Source organism: Pristis pectinata, chromosome 7, assembly GCF_009764475.1.
Source record: "Pristis pectinata isolate sPriPec2 chromosome 7, sPriPec2.1.pri, whole genome shotgun sequence".
Lineage (NCBI taxonomy): Eukaryota > Metazoa > Chordata > Chondrichthyes > Rhinopristiformes > Pristidae > Pristis > Pristis pectinata.
Window position 1 is genome coordinate 77293430 of NC_067411.1, and position 19141 is coordinate 77312570.

The 19141-nt window shown below is 42.4% G+C and overlaps 1 protein-coding gene across 1 annotated transcript in view; it reads right to left on the reverse strand.

Moving 5' to 3' along the window:
• vps13a (vacuolar protein sorting 13 homolog A) overlaps positions 1-19141 on the reverse strand; it is a 283508-nt gene that overhangs the window by 236880 nt on the left and 27487 nt on the right. The window contains 5 exon segments of the mRNA XM_052020712.1: positions 1926-1985; positions 3287-3396; positions 4408-4509; positions 4722-4817; positions 13669-13711. Coding sequence (XP_051876672.1) covers positions 1926-1985; positions 3287-3396; positions 4408-4509; positions 4722-4817; positions 13669-13711 — 411 coding nt within the window.

Below are 19141 nucleotides of genomic sequence, written 5' to 3' on the forward strand. Positions count from 1 at the left end.
GCAAGCAAACCGGCTCGGCGGTCAGGTCGCATGTCGTCGGAGCAGCAAGGCCCAAGATGGCGTTGGGCCTTCGTCTTCCCCAAGCGATAGGGAGAACCCGCGCGCAGGGAAGGTTTGATGACGTAGTGTATATGTCATTTCCGTTTTCGGTGGGCGGGAACAGTCTTCCTTAAAAGGCCCGCGCAAGGCGGGAAAATAAACCAGTTCTTGCTTGGAAACCCATCAACTAGTGTCTTGTTTTCACATCACGGTAGCAGCCGCTACAAAAGGATTATTTTTAATCTCACCTTTTTTTTTTAAGAAAAATGGTGAAAAGAGACAGGATATGCTTTGGGGAATTGATTTTCTGCTCAACGAAAATTGACCTTTACCAAGTCTTCATTTTGTAAAGTTTAATTCCTTTAACCACTGTACTTGAGCATTTTGAATGGCTTGCTACAATATTTGTAATGGATAGAAATAAAATTGAGATGAGATCAAGCTGATTTTAATAAAATTTTAGATGTTTATTAACAATCTAAAATACTTACTACTTCCTAGCAAAGAATTTGTTCAAAAATTCTGTATATTACAAAAATGTAGGACATTGCATTGATTAAAAGGTAATTCAAACGGCTGCATATTTCTACATGTTGGTTCAGTATCTTTGTACAAACATTTTCAAATATTACAAGTTCAAATATTGAAAGTATATTTGTTCAGAAGTAAACTAATATTCCAATTCTTCCAAGAACATTAAAAACTACTTAAAATGATTATTGAGTTAATTATTCTACCCAATATTTTAGTTAAATCAGAATCAATTTCATTAAGATCAGTTGAATGACAAGGTAAAGACAGATGGCTTTAATACAGTGCAACTAAATTCAAAAGATACATCTAAAAATAATTGCAAGTTAATTCCCAAGAGAATTCAGGAGAATTATTTGACCTACTAAGCAGCAAGAATGTGAAAGTGTGACCATAAGTGGTTCCTGAGGCAAAAAGTATTGATGCATTTGAGAAGCTAGATACCCTTGCTTATGTCAGACAGATGAAAAGGGAGAGGAAAGCATAAAACATGCAGTTAATTATTAGCTTGGCAGTGAATCAAGACTCCTGATAGCTACCCTTCACAAGCTTTTGCAATGAAACAAAACAAAAAACAATTGTTAGGACTATATTTGCTTTCATTATCTTTTCAACAGGGAAAACAAAAGAAAAAAAAATCACAGCTCGGCAAGTAGATTCTTTGCTGGGGTTTTGAGATGTTCAAAAAGGCAATCAAACAAATCAGCTGTACAGGGGCTATGCAAGATCAAGAAACAGATTTCAGAATGAAATTAGGAATATAGATTCAAAAACCTACAAGTTCTCCTGTAATGGGTGCAGCTGATAAGAAGGGATGTTTCAAAGACTAAAGTCAAAGAAGGAAAGACCGTGCAAGTCAAGAAAGTTGGAGGCATGACTTCAGGAGCATTACAGGAAATCAGTATACAGCAATAATAAAAATCAAGGTCAAGCAGGTCAGGTTTAGCCTGAGAGTTCAAAATGATTACTAGAGCATGCAAGTCAAGTGACTGATTCGGCATAGGTTAATTACCAGCTAATGAAGACATGGGTTTGGCAATAGTGAAGGTCAGGTTAGGCAGGTGATGTTACAAAAGTGCAAATAGAGATGGGCTTTGCAACAGATAGTACATGGTATTGGAAGCTCATTTCTGGAGTAACCAGCAGAATGATGTCTTAAAGCAGAGGAGTGAGAAGAAGCATACACACATGAAAGTGAGGACAAGGCAGCATAGGCAAGAATCAGTCATCATGCACTAGCATTCACAAGCTCAGGATATCACAAGGTTCTGCATCCAATGTAGCATTTCTGCGCCCAATTTAGCACTTCTGAAATGTATACAACTGAAATTCAAAATTTTAAAAATCAACATTACCTCAAGACTTAAATTCTGAAGTGAAATTCCAAATGACAATGGAAAATTGTGATTTGTGATCTGCAAATATAAATAGAATTACAAGCATATTAAGTAGGAAAAGGATACTCAAAACTGGATTCAAGTTGATGACTATTATTAAAATGACAAGGAAAAAAAAGTGCCACTTATAATGAAACCAAGTGTTTTGAAGTTTTTTTTTTAAAAAGGCTGATTTATAAACTACTTGCAATGCCTCTTCTTAGATACAGCCAGACACTTTGACAGAGAAGGCCAGACTGAAGTACTGGCAGCATTTCTAGACAAAAATATCCCCAAATTTGAGATTTTTGAACGACTGTGGAGATTCCAAACATGCCAGTTGCATTTTACCAGTGATTCACCAACTGAACAAAGACGACGGGAGTCTAGCATGAGTCAGCAGCAAAGGAGCACAAATTTATGGCAAACAAATAACAAGAAAATCTGCAGAAAGGTGTAAGCTAAACTATAAAACAGAAGATTCTGGAAATACTCAGCAAGTCAGGCATCTGTGGGAGGAGAAACAATTAACGTTTCAGGTCAAGTCTCCCCCCTAGTTTTGACAAAGGGTCTTCTATCTGAAATGTTAACTCTGTTTCTCTTCCCACTGATGTGGTCTGACCTAGTGAGCACTTCCAGTATTTTCTGTTTTTATTATGGCAGGAAAGTATGCCTGCTGGACATGTGCCAGATTAGATAAGGCAAAGGAAAAGAAAATCCATTTATTTGAATGGAGAAAATGGCTGCAAGGAATCTATTGTACATAATGATTTTTTATTAATTAGTAACAGCTTGAAAATTTGGTTTTCAGAGCCATTTGGATGTATTAAAAATGCCTGACAGGCTCAAGAGGTAGCTAAGTTGTAAGCAACTGTCAAGATTTTTTTTCTGATCATAGTTAATTTTGAAAAGTCCCAAAAAAAAGGCAGAATCTGGAAATCTAAAATGAAAACAGAACAGTTCCGATTAAGCATCTTTAACTGAAATTTTAATTGGTTCTATTCGCACAGTTACAGCATGACTAACTGAGTATTTCCTGCATTTATTCATTTTACCATAGGTTGGTTTGTCTGTTCAGTACTTAATAAGATTACATCGACCATGGCCTTCCCATCACACAAGGTCTTGCCAGTTTGGATTGGCCAGCTTCAAAGTGCAAGTTGACACCAATTAATCCTGAAAAGCAATATCCTTTGTTTCCAAAGATACACTAATTTTAATATTGAAACAATGTGCTCCTGCTATAGTCTTGGCAACAAATAGACCTTTTTTAGACAGGGTCTTAAGAAAAATCTTCTGATCTTAAAAGCATAAAATTCAAATTAAACAAAAATACTCACGTCATCTTCATAACGGATATGGATGTTGGTAATTTTCACCTGCAAATTCTTAATAACCTGAGTAATTAACTTTTCTATGAATGTGTCTTGCTTTTCTTCTTTAGGATTTTCTGTTAAAGAAGTTCAACATTAGTGACAGTAGATAGCATAACACTATTTCGCTTTTGCATCAGGTGCACATTAAAACTATCTCAACTTTCTGCAGGTGTGCTGGGGGGGGGAAGGAAACTCAATCATGCATGTGAAAATTGTAAGAAATGAAAATAATTTCAAATATAAAGCAAGGATCATTATTCATGACAAGTACATATTTAGAAAATCAGTATTTGAAGTAAACTACTTTAGTCTCTGATTAAAATCTAAAAAGCCAAGAGCTATAATATCTAGAAACAATTAGAGTTTTAACATATGCTGTACTTCTTAACCATCACATTTTTTTCTTACTCTCTATAGATAACAGACATTGGAATATATATTATTCTACAGAAAAAATATTACTTTATCAAAGTTTTACATTAACTATCAAAACATTACAGCATCCGTGAAATGTCACAGACTTTTACACTTTTAAAACCAGATTTCCAAAACTGATATTGGTGAGTTCCGGTCCTCATTGTAAAAGAAATAAGAATTCTGCAGAATGAATCATTGACACATAGTAAGAGAATTGATCTCAGCTAGGTCGACACAAGAAATAAATTAGTCACAAAGTGTTTTCCACCAATTGCTTCCTTCGTGGTGTTGGGTGGTTAAAAACAATATCACCAAATCAATATGATTTGTGTCATTTTATCCAACAGAAAAAAAGCTTGCATCCTCAGGCATACTGTTTAAAGCACTGGAGTAAAAAGCCAATTTAACTAGTAAAAATAATCAAGAATGCAAATTATGAACATCTAAAACAATAAACAAGTTAAAGCAAATTAATTACGGTGGACACTCAATTTTAAACAGTTGGGAAATGAGTCATCATTTAATGCAAGGCAGTTCAATTCTAAAATGATTTTCCTTCCTCTTTGTCTCCCAAAGATTTTGTACATGAACACTATGAATCCAAGAATTACACAAGTGAAGATGAATGGACGATGGATAGATGAATGATGCACCACAATTCCCTTTACCTTTGTCAGCAACCTTTTGCTTAGCTTCCTCAATTCTTTGCAATTCCCTCTGTTTGACTTCCTGAAGCTGTAATTCTTCTTTTTCGGCATCATATTCAATACCTATGAGAGACATTTTAAAAATGTGACTTACAAATACAAGGAAACAATTTATCAGACCAACTACCACACAAAGCTTGAATTCTACAGTATATACAAAAACACAAATTCATTAAATTTTACTTCAGTTGAAAAAGTGCATGATTTTCATACATTTTGACTTGTGATAACAATAGACAACAGATTTCATTTGAACTATTACAATGGTTGCTTACTGGCACATGGAACAACCAACAAATAGACTCCATCTAATGTAGCATCTACTGCTTGTGTGTACAGGTTCTTCCATGGTATCTTCAGTTCAAGTTTACCTAAGAAAACAAAACATTCAAAATACATTGAGGTGCATTCAATGTGATGAAATATTGACTTATTTTTGGACATACCATCTGACATATCATGAATTCTTAACAACCACTCTGCACTCAAAAACATTTGCTAATAACAGAATCGATGGACTAGTAGTAGGAAATTTCTATTGAGTAACTGACCAAGAATCCCATATAAATATGTTTACTGTGTTTTATTTGGAGATGGATTTATTGAATGAAATTTAGATATACAACTCACATCTTCTATAATTTTAAATAATTATAGTTATTGCTTGTCTTCTGCTCTGTCACATTTATAAATCTTAAAACACTTGATACCTATATTCAAGAAATGCAAGAAATTTGCAAGTATATGCAAGAAATTAAGTACTTGAACACAGGGACAAATGAAAGATATATCCACACACATTGTTAGAGTCATACAGCACAGAAACAGGCCCTCAGTTTTCAGAAAGCATTGGTTTACCCTGGCTTTAAAAATTATCAGTTGCATAGTACAATGTAATCTAGCATGAATAGAAAATCAAATACAAAACAGTAAAGTGAAAGTAAACAAGAACTATGTGAATTGAAGAATTAGAAGTGCAATACCTCACTGATGCATGCTGGTCCACTTTGCTTTCAGTATTTAAAATTGGACATGGCATAGGAGCAAATTCTGAGATTTAGTTTCAACACAAAATCACAGGCACTGGAAAACAGCAAAGACCCAGGCAGATATACATGCTAGCAAAGAGAAAAAGGCTGGTAGATGCAATTTACATTAGAATGGTGCAATGCAATTTGGCATGAAAAACAAGAAATAGGCTTATCCGCAACAGAACAAGGAACAGAATGCTATGGACCAGGTGCCGGTGAATGGGATTAGCACAGATGGGCACTTGAAGGTCAGCATGGATAGGGTGGACTGAAGGGCCTGTGTCTGTGCTGTATGACTCTAACAATGAGTGTGAATACATTTTTCATTTGTCCTCTATGTTCAAGTGCTTAATTTCTTGTATATACATAAATGCAGATATAAAGTCTTTTAAACTCTATAAACGGGACAGAGAAGACAACGAATTTCCTCAGTCAATATATGGAGCGCGATACTGGATTTTCTCTTAGGGAATGAGACAGGTGACAAAAGTGAGTGTAGGGGAACACTTTGGATCTAGTGATTATAATTCCATTAGCTTCAAGATAACTATAGAGAAGGATAGGACTGTAAATTGGAGTAAGGCCAATATTGATGGCATCAGAAGGGATCTGGCAAGCATGGATTGGTATAGAGAAACAAAGGACTGCAGATGCTGGAATCTAGATGAAAAACACTGATGCTGGAGGAACTCAGCAGGCCAGGCAACATCCGTGGAGAAAAGCAGGCAGTCAATGTTTCAGGTCAGGACCTTTCTTCAGGACTGAAGATAGGAAAAGGGGAAGCCCAATATACAGGAGGGCAAAGCAGAGCAATGATAGGTGGACAAAAGAGGGGAAGCAGGCTGGGCACAAGGTGGTGATAGGTAGATGGAGGTAAGAGACAGTGATAGGCAGGTGCAGGGGAGGAGGGGAGAGCAGATCCACCGGGGGATGGGTCAAAGGGTTTTTGTTCTCTCCTTACCTTTCACCCATCCCCCAGTGGATCTGCTCTCCCCTCCTCCCCCTATCACTGCAATGGCCAGTAGCAGTGACCACCTATCACTGCTCTGCTTCTCCCTCCTATACATTGGGCTTCCCCTTTTCCCATCCACAGCTCCGAAGAAAGATCCTGACCCAAAATGTTAACTGCCTGCTTTTCTTCACGGATGCTGCCTGGCCTGCTGAGTTCTTCCAGCATCATAGTGTTTTGCATCTAGACTTTGTTTCTCTGGTATTACTGCTCCACTGTGAAGTCTCTTCAAGGATGCCCACTTTGAAGAAGTTTCCTTCCTCTCTTTGATGGGAGCTTCTTGAGTCCCTCTCTCACTGCTCCACCTCAGTGATCTCCTCTGTTCTCTGGTTCCTTGACGATGTGCTCACTCAGACTCTGGTCCATAGCCATGTGACCTTCCTCACTCTGTGTCTATGCCGCCATCTTGTTCCACATGGATTCCAGGTCCATTTCCAGGCCTGCCAGTTCGGCTCCAGTGTGGATCTCTGGTACATTCACTCTGTCAATTGTTGCACTCTCTGGTTCTCCCTCTGCTCTACGCTGACACCTTCTGGCTCTCTCTTTTTCTCTTTCACAGCTCCGGGACTCGCTCTCCAAGATGTGCCTGGGGCTGTTATTTTTCGTTGTTCTCCGCCGTATCCACGGTCTCAATAGACGATTCTTCACCTTCCTCACCGCCATCTAAGATCGCAAGATCACCTGCCTCGAGATTCCCGCTGCCGCACGGTCCTCTGGCCCCCACTTGTCCAGAGTTGGAGATTCCTGCCATTGCCTGGTTCTCCAGCCCCCGCCCGCCCAGAGCCAGAGCTTCCTGCTGCCACACGGTTCTCCGGCCTCCCGTCCCCTGCCCACCCGGTTACCCCTGCCCTACATCACACTCTGCTCCTCCCACCCACTTCCTCACCAGGGCCTCCCTCTCTCCAGGCTTCGCCTTCCATTGCCTCTGCTGTTTCTTCCCCCATCTACTTCGAATTCTGCATTCCACCTTGCACCTCTTCCAGCCCCCCTTATCCCTCCCCCTACTCTGACCTCTCCTCCTGCTACCCCTCTTGTTCCGTCCCCTACATCCACCTCCTCTCCTACATGGCACTCTTCACCCTTTTACCACTCCCAACCCCTCTCACCCCAGCCCCCACACCCCCACCCTTCCTCTTCTAGCCCCAACTCTAATCCCTGCTGAGTCTTTACCATCTCCTCTGACCTCCCCCTGAGGCGGAGCGGTCTGTTCTCAGCAAAGGCCTCACCTTCGTATCTCTACATCCCCACCTCAATGAATTCCGAGCCCGGCACGATGCCAAACTCTTTTGCCGCCACCTCCACGCCTTCTTCGGTAAGGAGTCCTCTCCCCCTTCTGATGACCTGTTCTCCCAACCACCCCCCCCCCGCCCCACCCCCTTCTTCCACCTGGACTCCCCCACCGGGCCTGTTACTTTCCCTGGACCTATTCATAGCTGACTGTTGGTGCAACATCAACAGTCTTGACTTTTCTGCCCCCCTCACCTACTCAAACCTTGCCCCTTCTGAATGCTCTGCTCTCCACTCCCTCCGCAGCAACCCTGACATCGTCATCAAACCACCCGACAAAGGTGCTACTGTTGTAGTCTGGCGTACTGAGCTCTACCTTGCAGAGGCCAGACGTCAACTCTCAGACACTTCCTCCTACCTACCCCGAACCATGACCCCACTGAGGACTACCAGGACATTATCTCCCGCATCATCACTGACTTCATCACCTCAATAGATCTCCCCTCCACGGCTACCAACATGATAGTCCCACAACCTAGGACTGCCCACTTCTATCTCCTCCCCAAAGTCCACAAGGAGGACTGTCCCGGCAGACCTATTGTCTCCGCACGCTTTTGCCCCACGGAACTCGTATCCTCGTACCTGGACACTATCCTGTTCCCCTGGTCCAATCCCTTCCCACCTACATCCGTGACACATCACATGTTCTCCAACTCTTCCATAGTTTAAGTTCTCTGGCACACACAACCTCATCGTCACCATGGATGTCCAGTCCCTATATACCTCCAGAACCAGTCCCCTTCCACTAACACTCTCCTCTGCCTGGCTGAACTTGTCCTCGCCCTAGACAACATCACTTTCAATTCCTCTCACTTTCTACAGACCAAGGATGTAGCTATGGTCACCCACATGGGCCCCAGCTATGCCTTCCTCTTTGTTGGCTACGTTGAACAGTCTCTGTTCCAAGCCTACTCCAGCCCCATTCAACTCTTTCTCCGCTATATCGATGACTGCATTGGTGCCACCTCTTGTACCCACGACGAACTTGACAGTTTCATAAATTTCGTCACAAATTTTCATCCTGCTCTCCAATTCACTTGGACTATCTCTGACACCTCTCTCTCCTTCCTCAATCTTTCCATCCCCATCTCAGGAGATTCCTCATCCACCGACATCTTCTACAAACCTACTGACATCCACAGCTACCTCGATTACAGCTCCTCCCACCCTGTCTCTTGCAAGGATGCTATCCCTTTTTCTCAATTTCTCCGCCTCCGCCACATCTGCTCCATGACAAGGCTTTCCACTCCAGGACATCTGAGATGTCCAATTTCTTTTCTAACCAGGGCTTCCCTCCGACTGTGATCGAGAGAGCTCGCACCCGTATCTCCGCCACCTCCGCTCTCACCCCTACCCCTCCCAGACCCAACAGGGATAGGGTCCCCCTTGTCCTCGCATTTCATCCCACCAGCCTACATACCCAACACATCATTCTCCACCACTTCTGCCATCTCCAACAGGACCCCACTACCAAGCATAGCTTCCCCTCCCTACCCCTTTCTGCCTTTTGCAGGGACCACTCTCTCCACGACTCCTCAGTTCACTCCTAGTCGCTCACCCATTCCACTCCCACCCCCAGTACTTTCCACTGCCCCTGCCAATAGGTGCAACACCTGCCCCTACACCACCTCCATCCAGGGACCCAAACAATCCTTTCAGGTGAGAGAGAGATTCACCTGCACCTCCCTTAATATCATCTACTGCATTCAGTGCTCCAAGTGTGGCTTCCTCTCTATTGGTGAGACCAAATGCAGGCTAGGTGACAGTTTCACAGAACACCTGCACTCTGTCTGCAACTGCAATCTGCATCTCCCCGGTGCCAGTCACTTCAACTCCCCCTCCCACACTATCAATGATATGTCAGTCCTCAGCCTCCTCCACTGCCAGGAGAATTCCAAGTGCAAACTGGAGGAACAGGACCTCGTTTTTCGTCTTGGAACCTTGCAGCCTAACGGCATGAATATTGAATTCTCCCACTTTAGGTAATCCCCACACCACCACCCCCCCACCAAACTTCCACACCATGCTTCTTCCCTTTCTTGGCCTCTGCTTTTCCTCCCTTTTCTTCTTTCCCTTCTCTTCCTGCCTTTGACCCATCCCTCGGTGGGTCTGCCCTCCCCTCCTCCCTCACACCTGCCTATCACTATCTCTTACCCCCAACTACCTATCACCACCTTGTGCCTACCCCAACTCCCCTCTTTTGTCCACCTATCACTGCTCTGCTTTTCCCTCTTATATATTGGGCTTCTGCTTTCCCTATCCTCAGTCCTGAAGAAGGGTCCTAACCCAAAACGTTGACTGCCTACTTTTCTCCACAGATGCTGTGGATCTGTATTGCTCCAGCATCATCATTTAGCTGAAACAGGGATTAGCTGTTTTCTGGCAAAGAGATGCTTGGTAAGTGGGAGGCTTTCAAAAGTGAAATATTGAGAGTACAGGATATGTATGTTCCTGTTAGAATAAAAGGCAAGGCTAACAGGTTTAGGGAACCCTGGTTATCGAGGAAAATTGAGGCCCTAGTAAAGAAAAAGGAGGTGCATATCAGGGATAGGCAGTTAGGATCAAATCTGGCGCTTGAGTATAAGAAATGCAAGAGAACACTTAAGAGAAATCAGGAGGGCAACAAGAGAACACGAGGTTGCTCTGGCAGACAGGGTGAAAGAGAATCCCAAGGGTTTCTATGGCTATATTAAGAACAAGAGGGACAAAACTGGTCCTCTTGAAAATCAGCGTGGTCATCTATGTGTGGAGCCGAAAGATATGGGGGAGATCTTAAATGAATTTTTTGCATCCGTATTTACTCTAGAGACAGACACAGAGACTATAGAACTGAGGCAAAAGAGTAGTGAAGTCATGGACCATATCCAGATTACGGAAGAGGTGGTGCTGGCTGTCTTGAGGCGAATGAAGGTGGATAAATCCCCAGGGCCAGACAAGATGTCCCTTCAGACCTTGTGGAAGGCTAGTGCAGAAATTGCAGAGGCACTGGCATAGATATTTAAAACTTCCTTAGCCATGGGTGAGGTGCTGGAGGACAGCTAATGTTGTTCTGTCGTTCAAGAAAGGCTTTAAGAATAAGCTAGGAAATTATAGGCCAGTGAGCCTGATATCAGTCGTGGGCTGCAAGGAAGACTATCGAAGCTTGCAGCATGATCTTGACCAGCTTGGAAAATGGGCTGAAAAATGGCAGAAGGAATTTAATGCAGACAAGTGTGAGGTGTTGCATTTTGGGAGGACAAACCAGGGTAAGACTTATACAGTGAATGGTAGGGCTCCGAGGTATGCAGTCAAACAAAGGGACTTGGGAATACAGATCCACATTCCCTGAAAGTGGCATCACAGGTAGATAAAGTCATAAAGAGAGCTTTTGGCACATTGGCCTTCGTAAATCAGGGTATTAGGTGCAGGAGTTGGGATGTTATGTTGAAGTTGTACAAGACATTGAAGCTGAATTTGGAGAATTGTCTGCAGTTCTGGTCACCTACCTACAGGAATGATATCAATAAGCTTGAAAGAGTGCAGAGAAAATTTACAAGGACGTTGCTGGGACTTGAGGACCTGAGTTATAGGGAAAGGTTGAATAGGTTAGGACTTTATTCTCTGGAGCACAGGAGATCTTATAGAGGTATACAAAATTATGAAGGGTATAGATAGGGTGAATGCATGCAGACTTTTCCCCCTCAAGTTGGATGAGACTCGAACTTGAGGACATAGGTTTAGCGTGAAAGGAGAAATATACAAGGGGAATCTGAGGGGGAACTTCTTTACTCAGAGGGTGGTGCGAGTGTGGAACGAGCTGCCAGCGGAAGTGGTAGATGCGGGTTCAATTGTAACAGTTAAGAGATGTTTGGATAAGTACATGGATGGGAGGGGTTTGGAGGGATATGGTCCGGGTGCAGGCAGATAGGACAAGGCAGAAGATCAGGTTGGCATGGACTAGATGGGCCAAAGGACCTCCCCCCCCCCAAGGGCAACATCTATCATCAAAGATCCCCACCATCCATGCCATCTTTTTGCAGTTACCATCAGGCAGGAGGTATAGAAGCACGAAGTCACACACCACCAGGTTCAAGAACAGCAACTTCCCTTCAATCATTCATTTCTTGAAACAACCTGCACAACCCAAATCCAGTATACGACTGTATCCAGTATATAACTCCCTCTAGTAGAGCAACACTATGATCACTTTGACCACCTTGTACTACAATGGACTTTGTTCTAATTGTGTTCTTCCTTGTAAAAATTGTGTACAATGTTTAATTTATGTTCTTCTATGCTGTGTGCCTGTGATGCTGCTACAAGTAGGTTTTTCATTGCACAAGTGTATACATGTACTTGTGCATATGACAATAAACTCAACTTTGACAATTAACAGACATAATTATGTAAAATTATAGAAGATGCGAGTTGTGTTGTGGTTCAGCATAATGTCTGCAACATTAGGTAGCTTGCTCTTGAAAACCATGTTAAAGGCAGACAGTACCAAAATCATAGATGTCACCAGGGTTCCCACACATCTGCTCTCACCATCTTCCCGAGCAGAACATAGTACTCACCTTAAACCCACCAGCCCCTGCATTCAATGCATTATCCTTCGCAATTTCGACCAACTCTAACTTGATCCTGCCACCAGTTACATCTTCCCTTCTCTTCTCCTTTCTTCATGACTCCTTTCCTGTCCTCACCCAGCACTCCCCATCCCCCAGCATCATTTCATGCAACTGGAGTTGCTACATCTTCACTTCTTCCCTTGCTAACATCCAGGGACTCAAGCAATCATTCCAGGTGAAGCAGTGATTCACTTGCACTTCTTCCAAAATAGTCTACTGCATTTGGTTTTCCAAACATGGCTTCCTCTACACTGGAGAAATTTGTGATCACTTCATGGAACACCTGTGCTCAATCTGTAGGGATGATCCTGAGCTTCCTGTTGCATTCCACTTTAATTCTCAATCCCACTCCCTTTCCAACCTGTGTCTGCAGCCTCTTCTACTGCAGTAGTGAGGCCCAACATAAACTACAAGAATATCTTGTCTTCCACCGAGGCACGTAGCAAACTTCTATAATGAATGCCAAATTCCTCAAATTCAGGTTAACTGCTCTCCCATCACCTCCCATTATCATGCTCATGGCCTTTCCTCACCCTGTTTTCTTTAAATACCTTGGTAATGACCAGTACTCATTCATCTCATCTCCATATGATCTTGTGTCTTACACTTCACTCCTCCTCCCAGCTCTGCTATGAAAACTGTAAACTCTCCACTCTTCCACCAGCTCTGAGGAAGAGTTGCAGACTCAAAACTTTAACTGGTTTCTCTTTCCACAATTGCTTCTTGACTCACTGAGTTCTTCCAGCATTTGTTTTCTTTTTGCTCCTTTTGGATTATTTCTAAATCACCTCTTCCTGAACTGCTTCCTGGTTACAACACAAAAGGCACTAGAGGAACTCAGTGGGTCAGGCAGCATCTCTAAGGGAAATGGACAGTTGACAACTTGGGTCGAGATCCTTCATCTGGACTGGAAAGAAAGGGGAAATAGCCAGGTGGAGGGAAAGAATAAAGCATGAGCTAGTAGGTGATAGGTGGATGAGGGCGGGAATGATGTTCAGATGAGGGGGTGACATTAGGATGACCACTTGACTCATTGTTCATGCTATACATTGAAAGTGAAAGTGGCTGAAGCATCTTTTATTGTGGTCATGAAGAACTGAGAAGCAGATTGAGAGAGGCAGAGGTTGGCAGAGGATAAACTACAAGCAAGCAAGAATATTTAATTGACAAAACAATGTGGCACCTATTAGGCATATGATCAAATACATTCATCTAATAGGTTGGTACCCACTGGCATTATAAATGGAAATACAACCTTGGATGAATGAATCAAAAGATTACTTACTAATATGCCCAGCTTTAACTTGGAATGGAACTTGCAGCTCGCACTGGGGGGAAAAAAAGTTTTTTGAAACATTGCAATTAAACAACTGAACAGCAACACATTAATCATGAAAATACTGAGGTCAAGTTAATATTATTTTTCTTATAAATTAAATTTTAGTGATAGTGACATTAACCAAGCAAACTTATTCTCCATTTATGAATGTAAGTTCTTATACGATATTTAATCATATGCTTAACCTCTGAACAAGTCTAAACAATCAGCCAGTCTTAAATAGCAACTCTAAGTACACCCTGCCTATTAATATGAATACCACAAAAAGACCCAAGTTGGTGTTTGACTGATGGAAATTCTGCTCATGTAAATACATTATTAAATAATGACGCAAACATTCAGGTGACAGCATCTGTAGAGAATGAAATGCATGAGCTCTCTATGGGAACATTAAATAATCTGAATGGACTCTAATAAAACATGATTACTGTAGCGGTTGCTACCGCGGAATAAAACAAGACGCTAGTCGGAGGATTGCCGAACAAGAACTGGTTTATTTTCCCACCTTGCGCGGGCCCTTTAAGGGAGACTGTTCCCGCCCAATAAAACCGGCAATGACGTAAGTATTACGTCATCAAGACTTTCCCGCGCGCGGGTTCTCCCCGTCGCTCGGAAAGACAAGGCCCGCCGCCATCTTGGGCCTTGTCGCTCCAACGCCGCGCGACCCGACTAAACGGTGCGTCGCCACATTACAATCATTTTGCAAATGCTTAACCTTTTTATATGACAACATTTTCTAGCAATGAGAGTCTTAATATTTACTTAAGCTTAACCAGCACAACTGAATTTCACTGGTTTGCTGACTAAGATTTTAAAATAGTTAATTCTTAAGATCCATGCTAGTAGAGAGATGCTATGCATTTGGATGGGGGAATGGAGATGGTGACTAGGGCATGCAGAGGACCATCAAGAGCTCCCAGCAGGAGAGGATAGAGGTTGAAATGCTAATACCCAGCAGTGATGGAGGAGGACGAGGTGGAGCATAAAAACAATAACCTCATAAGATGCCTCAAGACTTATAGCTTTTACCTTTATACATCTTAACCTCACCTAGCTACAGCATCACTCTCCAAATTCTACAGCATGTGTCACAGACAGGAGTTTCAGGGAATCAGGGAGCTGGTCACACAAAGGTTCAGACAGATGGATCCGTGACTGCCAGGAGAGGGATGGGGTGGGGTGGGGGTGGGGGGGTGGGAAAAGAGGGGGGCCAGTAGCCTCTCAGGGGAAAACAACAGCAGTAGCCAGATTAGTGGCACCACGACTGGCTCTGTTGTACAGCAGGGTAGGACAATGTCTAGGTGGGCAATTGTGATAGGGGATTCTTTAGTCAGTGGCACAGACAGGCATGTCTGCGGCCACAAGCAACACTCCAGAAAGGAGTGTTGCCTCCCTGGTGCCAGGATCAAGTATGTCTCAGAGCAGGCACAGAACATTCTAAAAGGGGATGGTGAGCAGCCAGAGGTCACGGTGCATATCAGTACTAACGATATAGGCATGAAGAGAGAGGACCACCTGCAATGAGAATTTAGGGAGTTAGGTGGAAAGTTAGAAAACAGGAACTCTTGGGTGTTAATCTCAGGATTACTCCCCAAGCCTCATGCTAGCAAGGCAAGAAATCGAAAGATAGTACAGTTGAATGCGTGGCTATGGAGCTGGTGCAGGCAAGAGGGTTTCAGGATCATTGAGCTCTCTTCCAAGAAAGATAGGTTGCACCCAAACTGGAGGGGCACCAATACCAACAATAGCTTCGAGGCTCGCTAGCGTCACTCAGGAGGGTTTAAACTGGTGGCGGAATGGGAACCAGAACAGCAGCTCAGTATGTGGAGAGATTGAGGGGAAGGTAGGCGTTAGGCTAAGTACATCTGATAGAAAGGATAGGCAGGGCCAGGTTAATGAGCATAGTGGGGCTGATGGGCTGAAGTGTGTTTATTTCAATGCAATGAGTATAACGGGTAAGGCAGATGAACTTAGTTCCATGCAATAATCCACTATCTATGATGGTGTGCCCACTACAGACACTTGACTGGGGGGGGGGGGGCAGGGCTGGCTGCTCAACATGTTTCAGAATGATAGAGAGGGATATAAAAGAGGTGGAGGAGTTGAGGAGTTGCATTACTATTCAGTTGCACTTAGAGAGGACATACTAAAAGGGCTCATCCACTGAGGCGGTATGGGTAGAGATCAGAAAAAGAATGGTGCTATCACCGTCAAGGTGTTATACTGTATGCCTCCCAATAGCCAGCAGGAGATAGGGAAACAGACAGGTAGGCAGAATATAGAAAAATGTAAAATCAACTGGATTGTGGTAGTGGATGACTTTAATTTCCCCAATATTGACTGGGACTTGCTTCATGCAAAAGGCTTAGATGGGATAGAATTTGTTAGGTACATCCAACAGGGTTTCTTGAAACAGCATATAAATAGTCCAACCAGGGAAGGGGCTATACAAGACCTTGTAATGTGAAATTAGCCTAGCCAGATGATTCTGTTTCAGTGGGAGAGCATTTTGGGAACAGTAATCACATCTCCTTGGTGGGAATCATTTGAAGACCAGCTGATCAGAATTTAGAACTGACCTGTTCCAGTGAGGATGGCAACCTTAGATGACAAAAGGTTTTGTAAATTTAGTCAAAAAAAAAGGAAGCATATGAAAGGTTCAAGAAACTGAAATCAGGGCCCTTAAGGAATCTAAAGAAAGCAGGAAAAGAATAAACAGGGAATCAGGAGGGCCAAATGGGGCCATGAAATGTCCTTAGCAAGTAGGATTAAGAAAAATCACAAGGCATTTTATACATACATTAAAAACAAAAGGGTGGTTAGGGAGAGGGTAAAACCACTCAACAAAAAAAGAGGGAATTTATGCCCAGAAACAGTGTAACTGGGTAAAGTACTAAATGAGTACTTTGCATCAGTATTCTATCCCAGATTATTGAGAGAGGTTACAGGCAATTGTTCCAGAGGACTGGAGAATAACGAATGTTGTTCCTTTATTTAAGAAGGGCAATAGGGACTTTCCAGCAAATTACAGGCCGGTGAGCCTTGTATCACTACCAGGAAAATATCAGAGAGGATTTTTAGGGATAGGATTTACTCGCATTTGCGAAAGCATGGGCTTATTCAGAATACTCAGCGTGGATTTGTGTCTCTCAAACTTAATTGAGTTTTTTTGAGGAGATAATGAAGATGACTGATGAGAGTAGAAGAGTGTATATTATCTACATGGACTTTAGTAAAGCATTTGACAAGGTAGGTTGTTCTAGAAGATTAAGACACATGGGATCCACGGTAGATTGGGTTCAAAATTGGCTTGGCCACAGAAGGGTAGTGGTAGAGGAATGTTTCTGTGACGGGAGATCAGTGACCAGTTGTGTTCTGCAGGGATCAGAACTGGGACCTCTGTTCTTTGTTATACACATGAAGAAAAATGCAGATGAGCTGATTAATAAGTTTACAGATAACATAAAAATTGGGAGTTTTGGATTGGATAGTGAAGAAGGTTGTCAAATGATACAGCAGGATATCGATCAGCTACAGATATGGGTGGAGAAATGGCAGATGGAGTTTAATTCATACAAGTGTGATGCGTTGCACTATGGGAGGTCAAATGGAAGAGGAAGGTATACAGTAAATGGCAGGACCCTTAGGAGCATTGATGTACAGGAGGGATTTTGGAGTGCAAGTCCATAGCTCCCTGAAAGTGAAAACAGAAGTGGATAGGGTGGTAAAGGTGGTGTACAGCATGCTTGCTTTCATTAGTTGGAGCATTAAGTTTTAAAGTTGGAAAATCATGTTGTAGCTGCATAAAACTTTGGTTAGACCACCTATGGAGTATTGTGTACATTGTGCATGCTACATTACAGGAAGGATGTAGTGACTTTGGGGAGGGTGCAGAAGTCCACCAGGATGTTGCCTGGATTAGAGAGTATTAACTATAAAGAAAGGTGGACAAACTTCGATTGTTTTCTTTGGACCAGAGGAGGCAGAGCAGAGACCTGATAAAAGTTCATAAAATGAGAGGCATAGGTCAGGTATATAGTCAGTCTTTTTCCCAGGGTGGAAATGTCAAATACTAGAGGGCATGGCTTCAAGGTGAGAATTGGAAAGTTCAAAAAGGAGATGCATGCGCAAGGCAAGTTTTTTTTGAAAACTCTTTGTTTTTATATATATATATATATAAAAACACACACACACACACACAGTGTTAGGTGCCTGGAACACATTGCCAGGGAGGGGTGTTGGAAGCAGATATGATATTAATGTTTAAGAGGTAAATGAACATGCAGGGATATGGATCATGCACAAGCAGATCTAATGTTTATTTAGAGTAACATAAAATGCATTTGCAAAAAGATTACACCTTTGTTCTTTTTATTCCATTGTGGCATGGCCAAAATGATAACTGCTGCATTCTTGCCACCTTTGCACAATCTGGCATATAGGTGACTCCAGGCCACCAATACAGTTAACACTTAAATGCAGCCTCACTTTAGGACAAAACAAAAGCCTACATTGCCAACAATGTCCATATCCCAGAGTAAATGTATAAAGAAAGTTACAAAGTAACATCCCCGAAGGACACACTCTCCAGTCACTGAGATGTTTCCTTTCAACAAATGATTGCTTGGGAAAGATTTTTGAAGATACTTAAGCAGCAAGATCTTGTGCCATCTCCTCACAACCTACCATATTTTCCACTCTATGATCACTGTCAAGCTAGGGGATCAACCTCGGTTCAATAAGTGCCATCCAAATGGCAGAAATGGCTCCAGGCATATTTATAAATGAGGATCCAACCTGGCAAAGCTGCAACATAAGATTACTAAATAGCAAAATCAACATAAAATAGACAGGACTAAGGGATCTTGTAATCCTCCAAAACTACCGATTCTGGAGCAGTGCAAGGAATTAAGTAGTAATGTAATACCCTTATTCAAAAAAGGTGGGTGGCAAAAAGCAGATAACTGTGGGCTGGTTAAGCTATTATTCATTATTTCAATAATGAATTATGGAATTTTTCCAATAATAGCATAAAATTTGTAAAGTATCAATCTGATCAAGCAGAGAAAAATTGGCTTTATGAAGGAGACATTGTATCTGACAAATCTCAGCCAGAGTAGAACTGGTAGATGTAATATTTGAACTTTCAAAAGGTGCTCAATAAGGTACCATCCAAAAAGTAACAATGCACGTGAAGATCTCATGATGTTAGAGGTAATGTAATGTATTAGCATGGACAGAGGACTGGCTAATCAGCAAGCAGCACTGAGTAGGAATAAAAGGCACCAAGTTCAAGTTGGTAACACATGAATCAATGCTGGAACTACAGCTATTTACTACACAGATTAGTGACTTGAAGAATGGAAGGAAATGCCAGATTTGCAGACGATACAGATGCAGGTGGAAAGCCAAGCTGAGA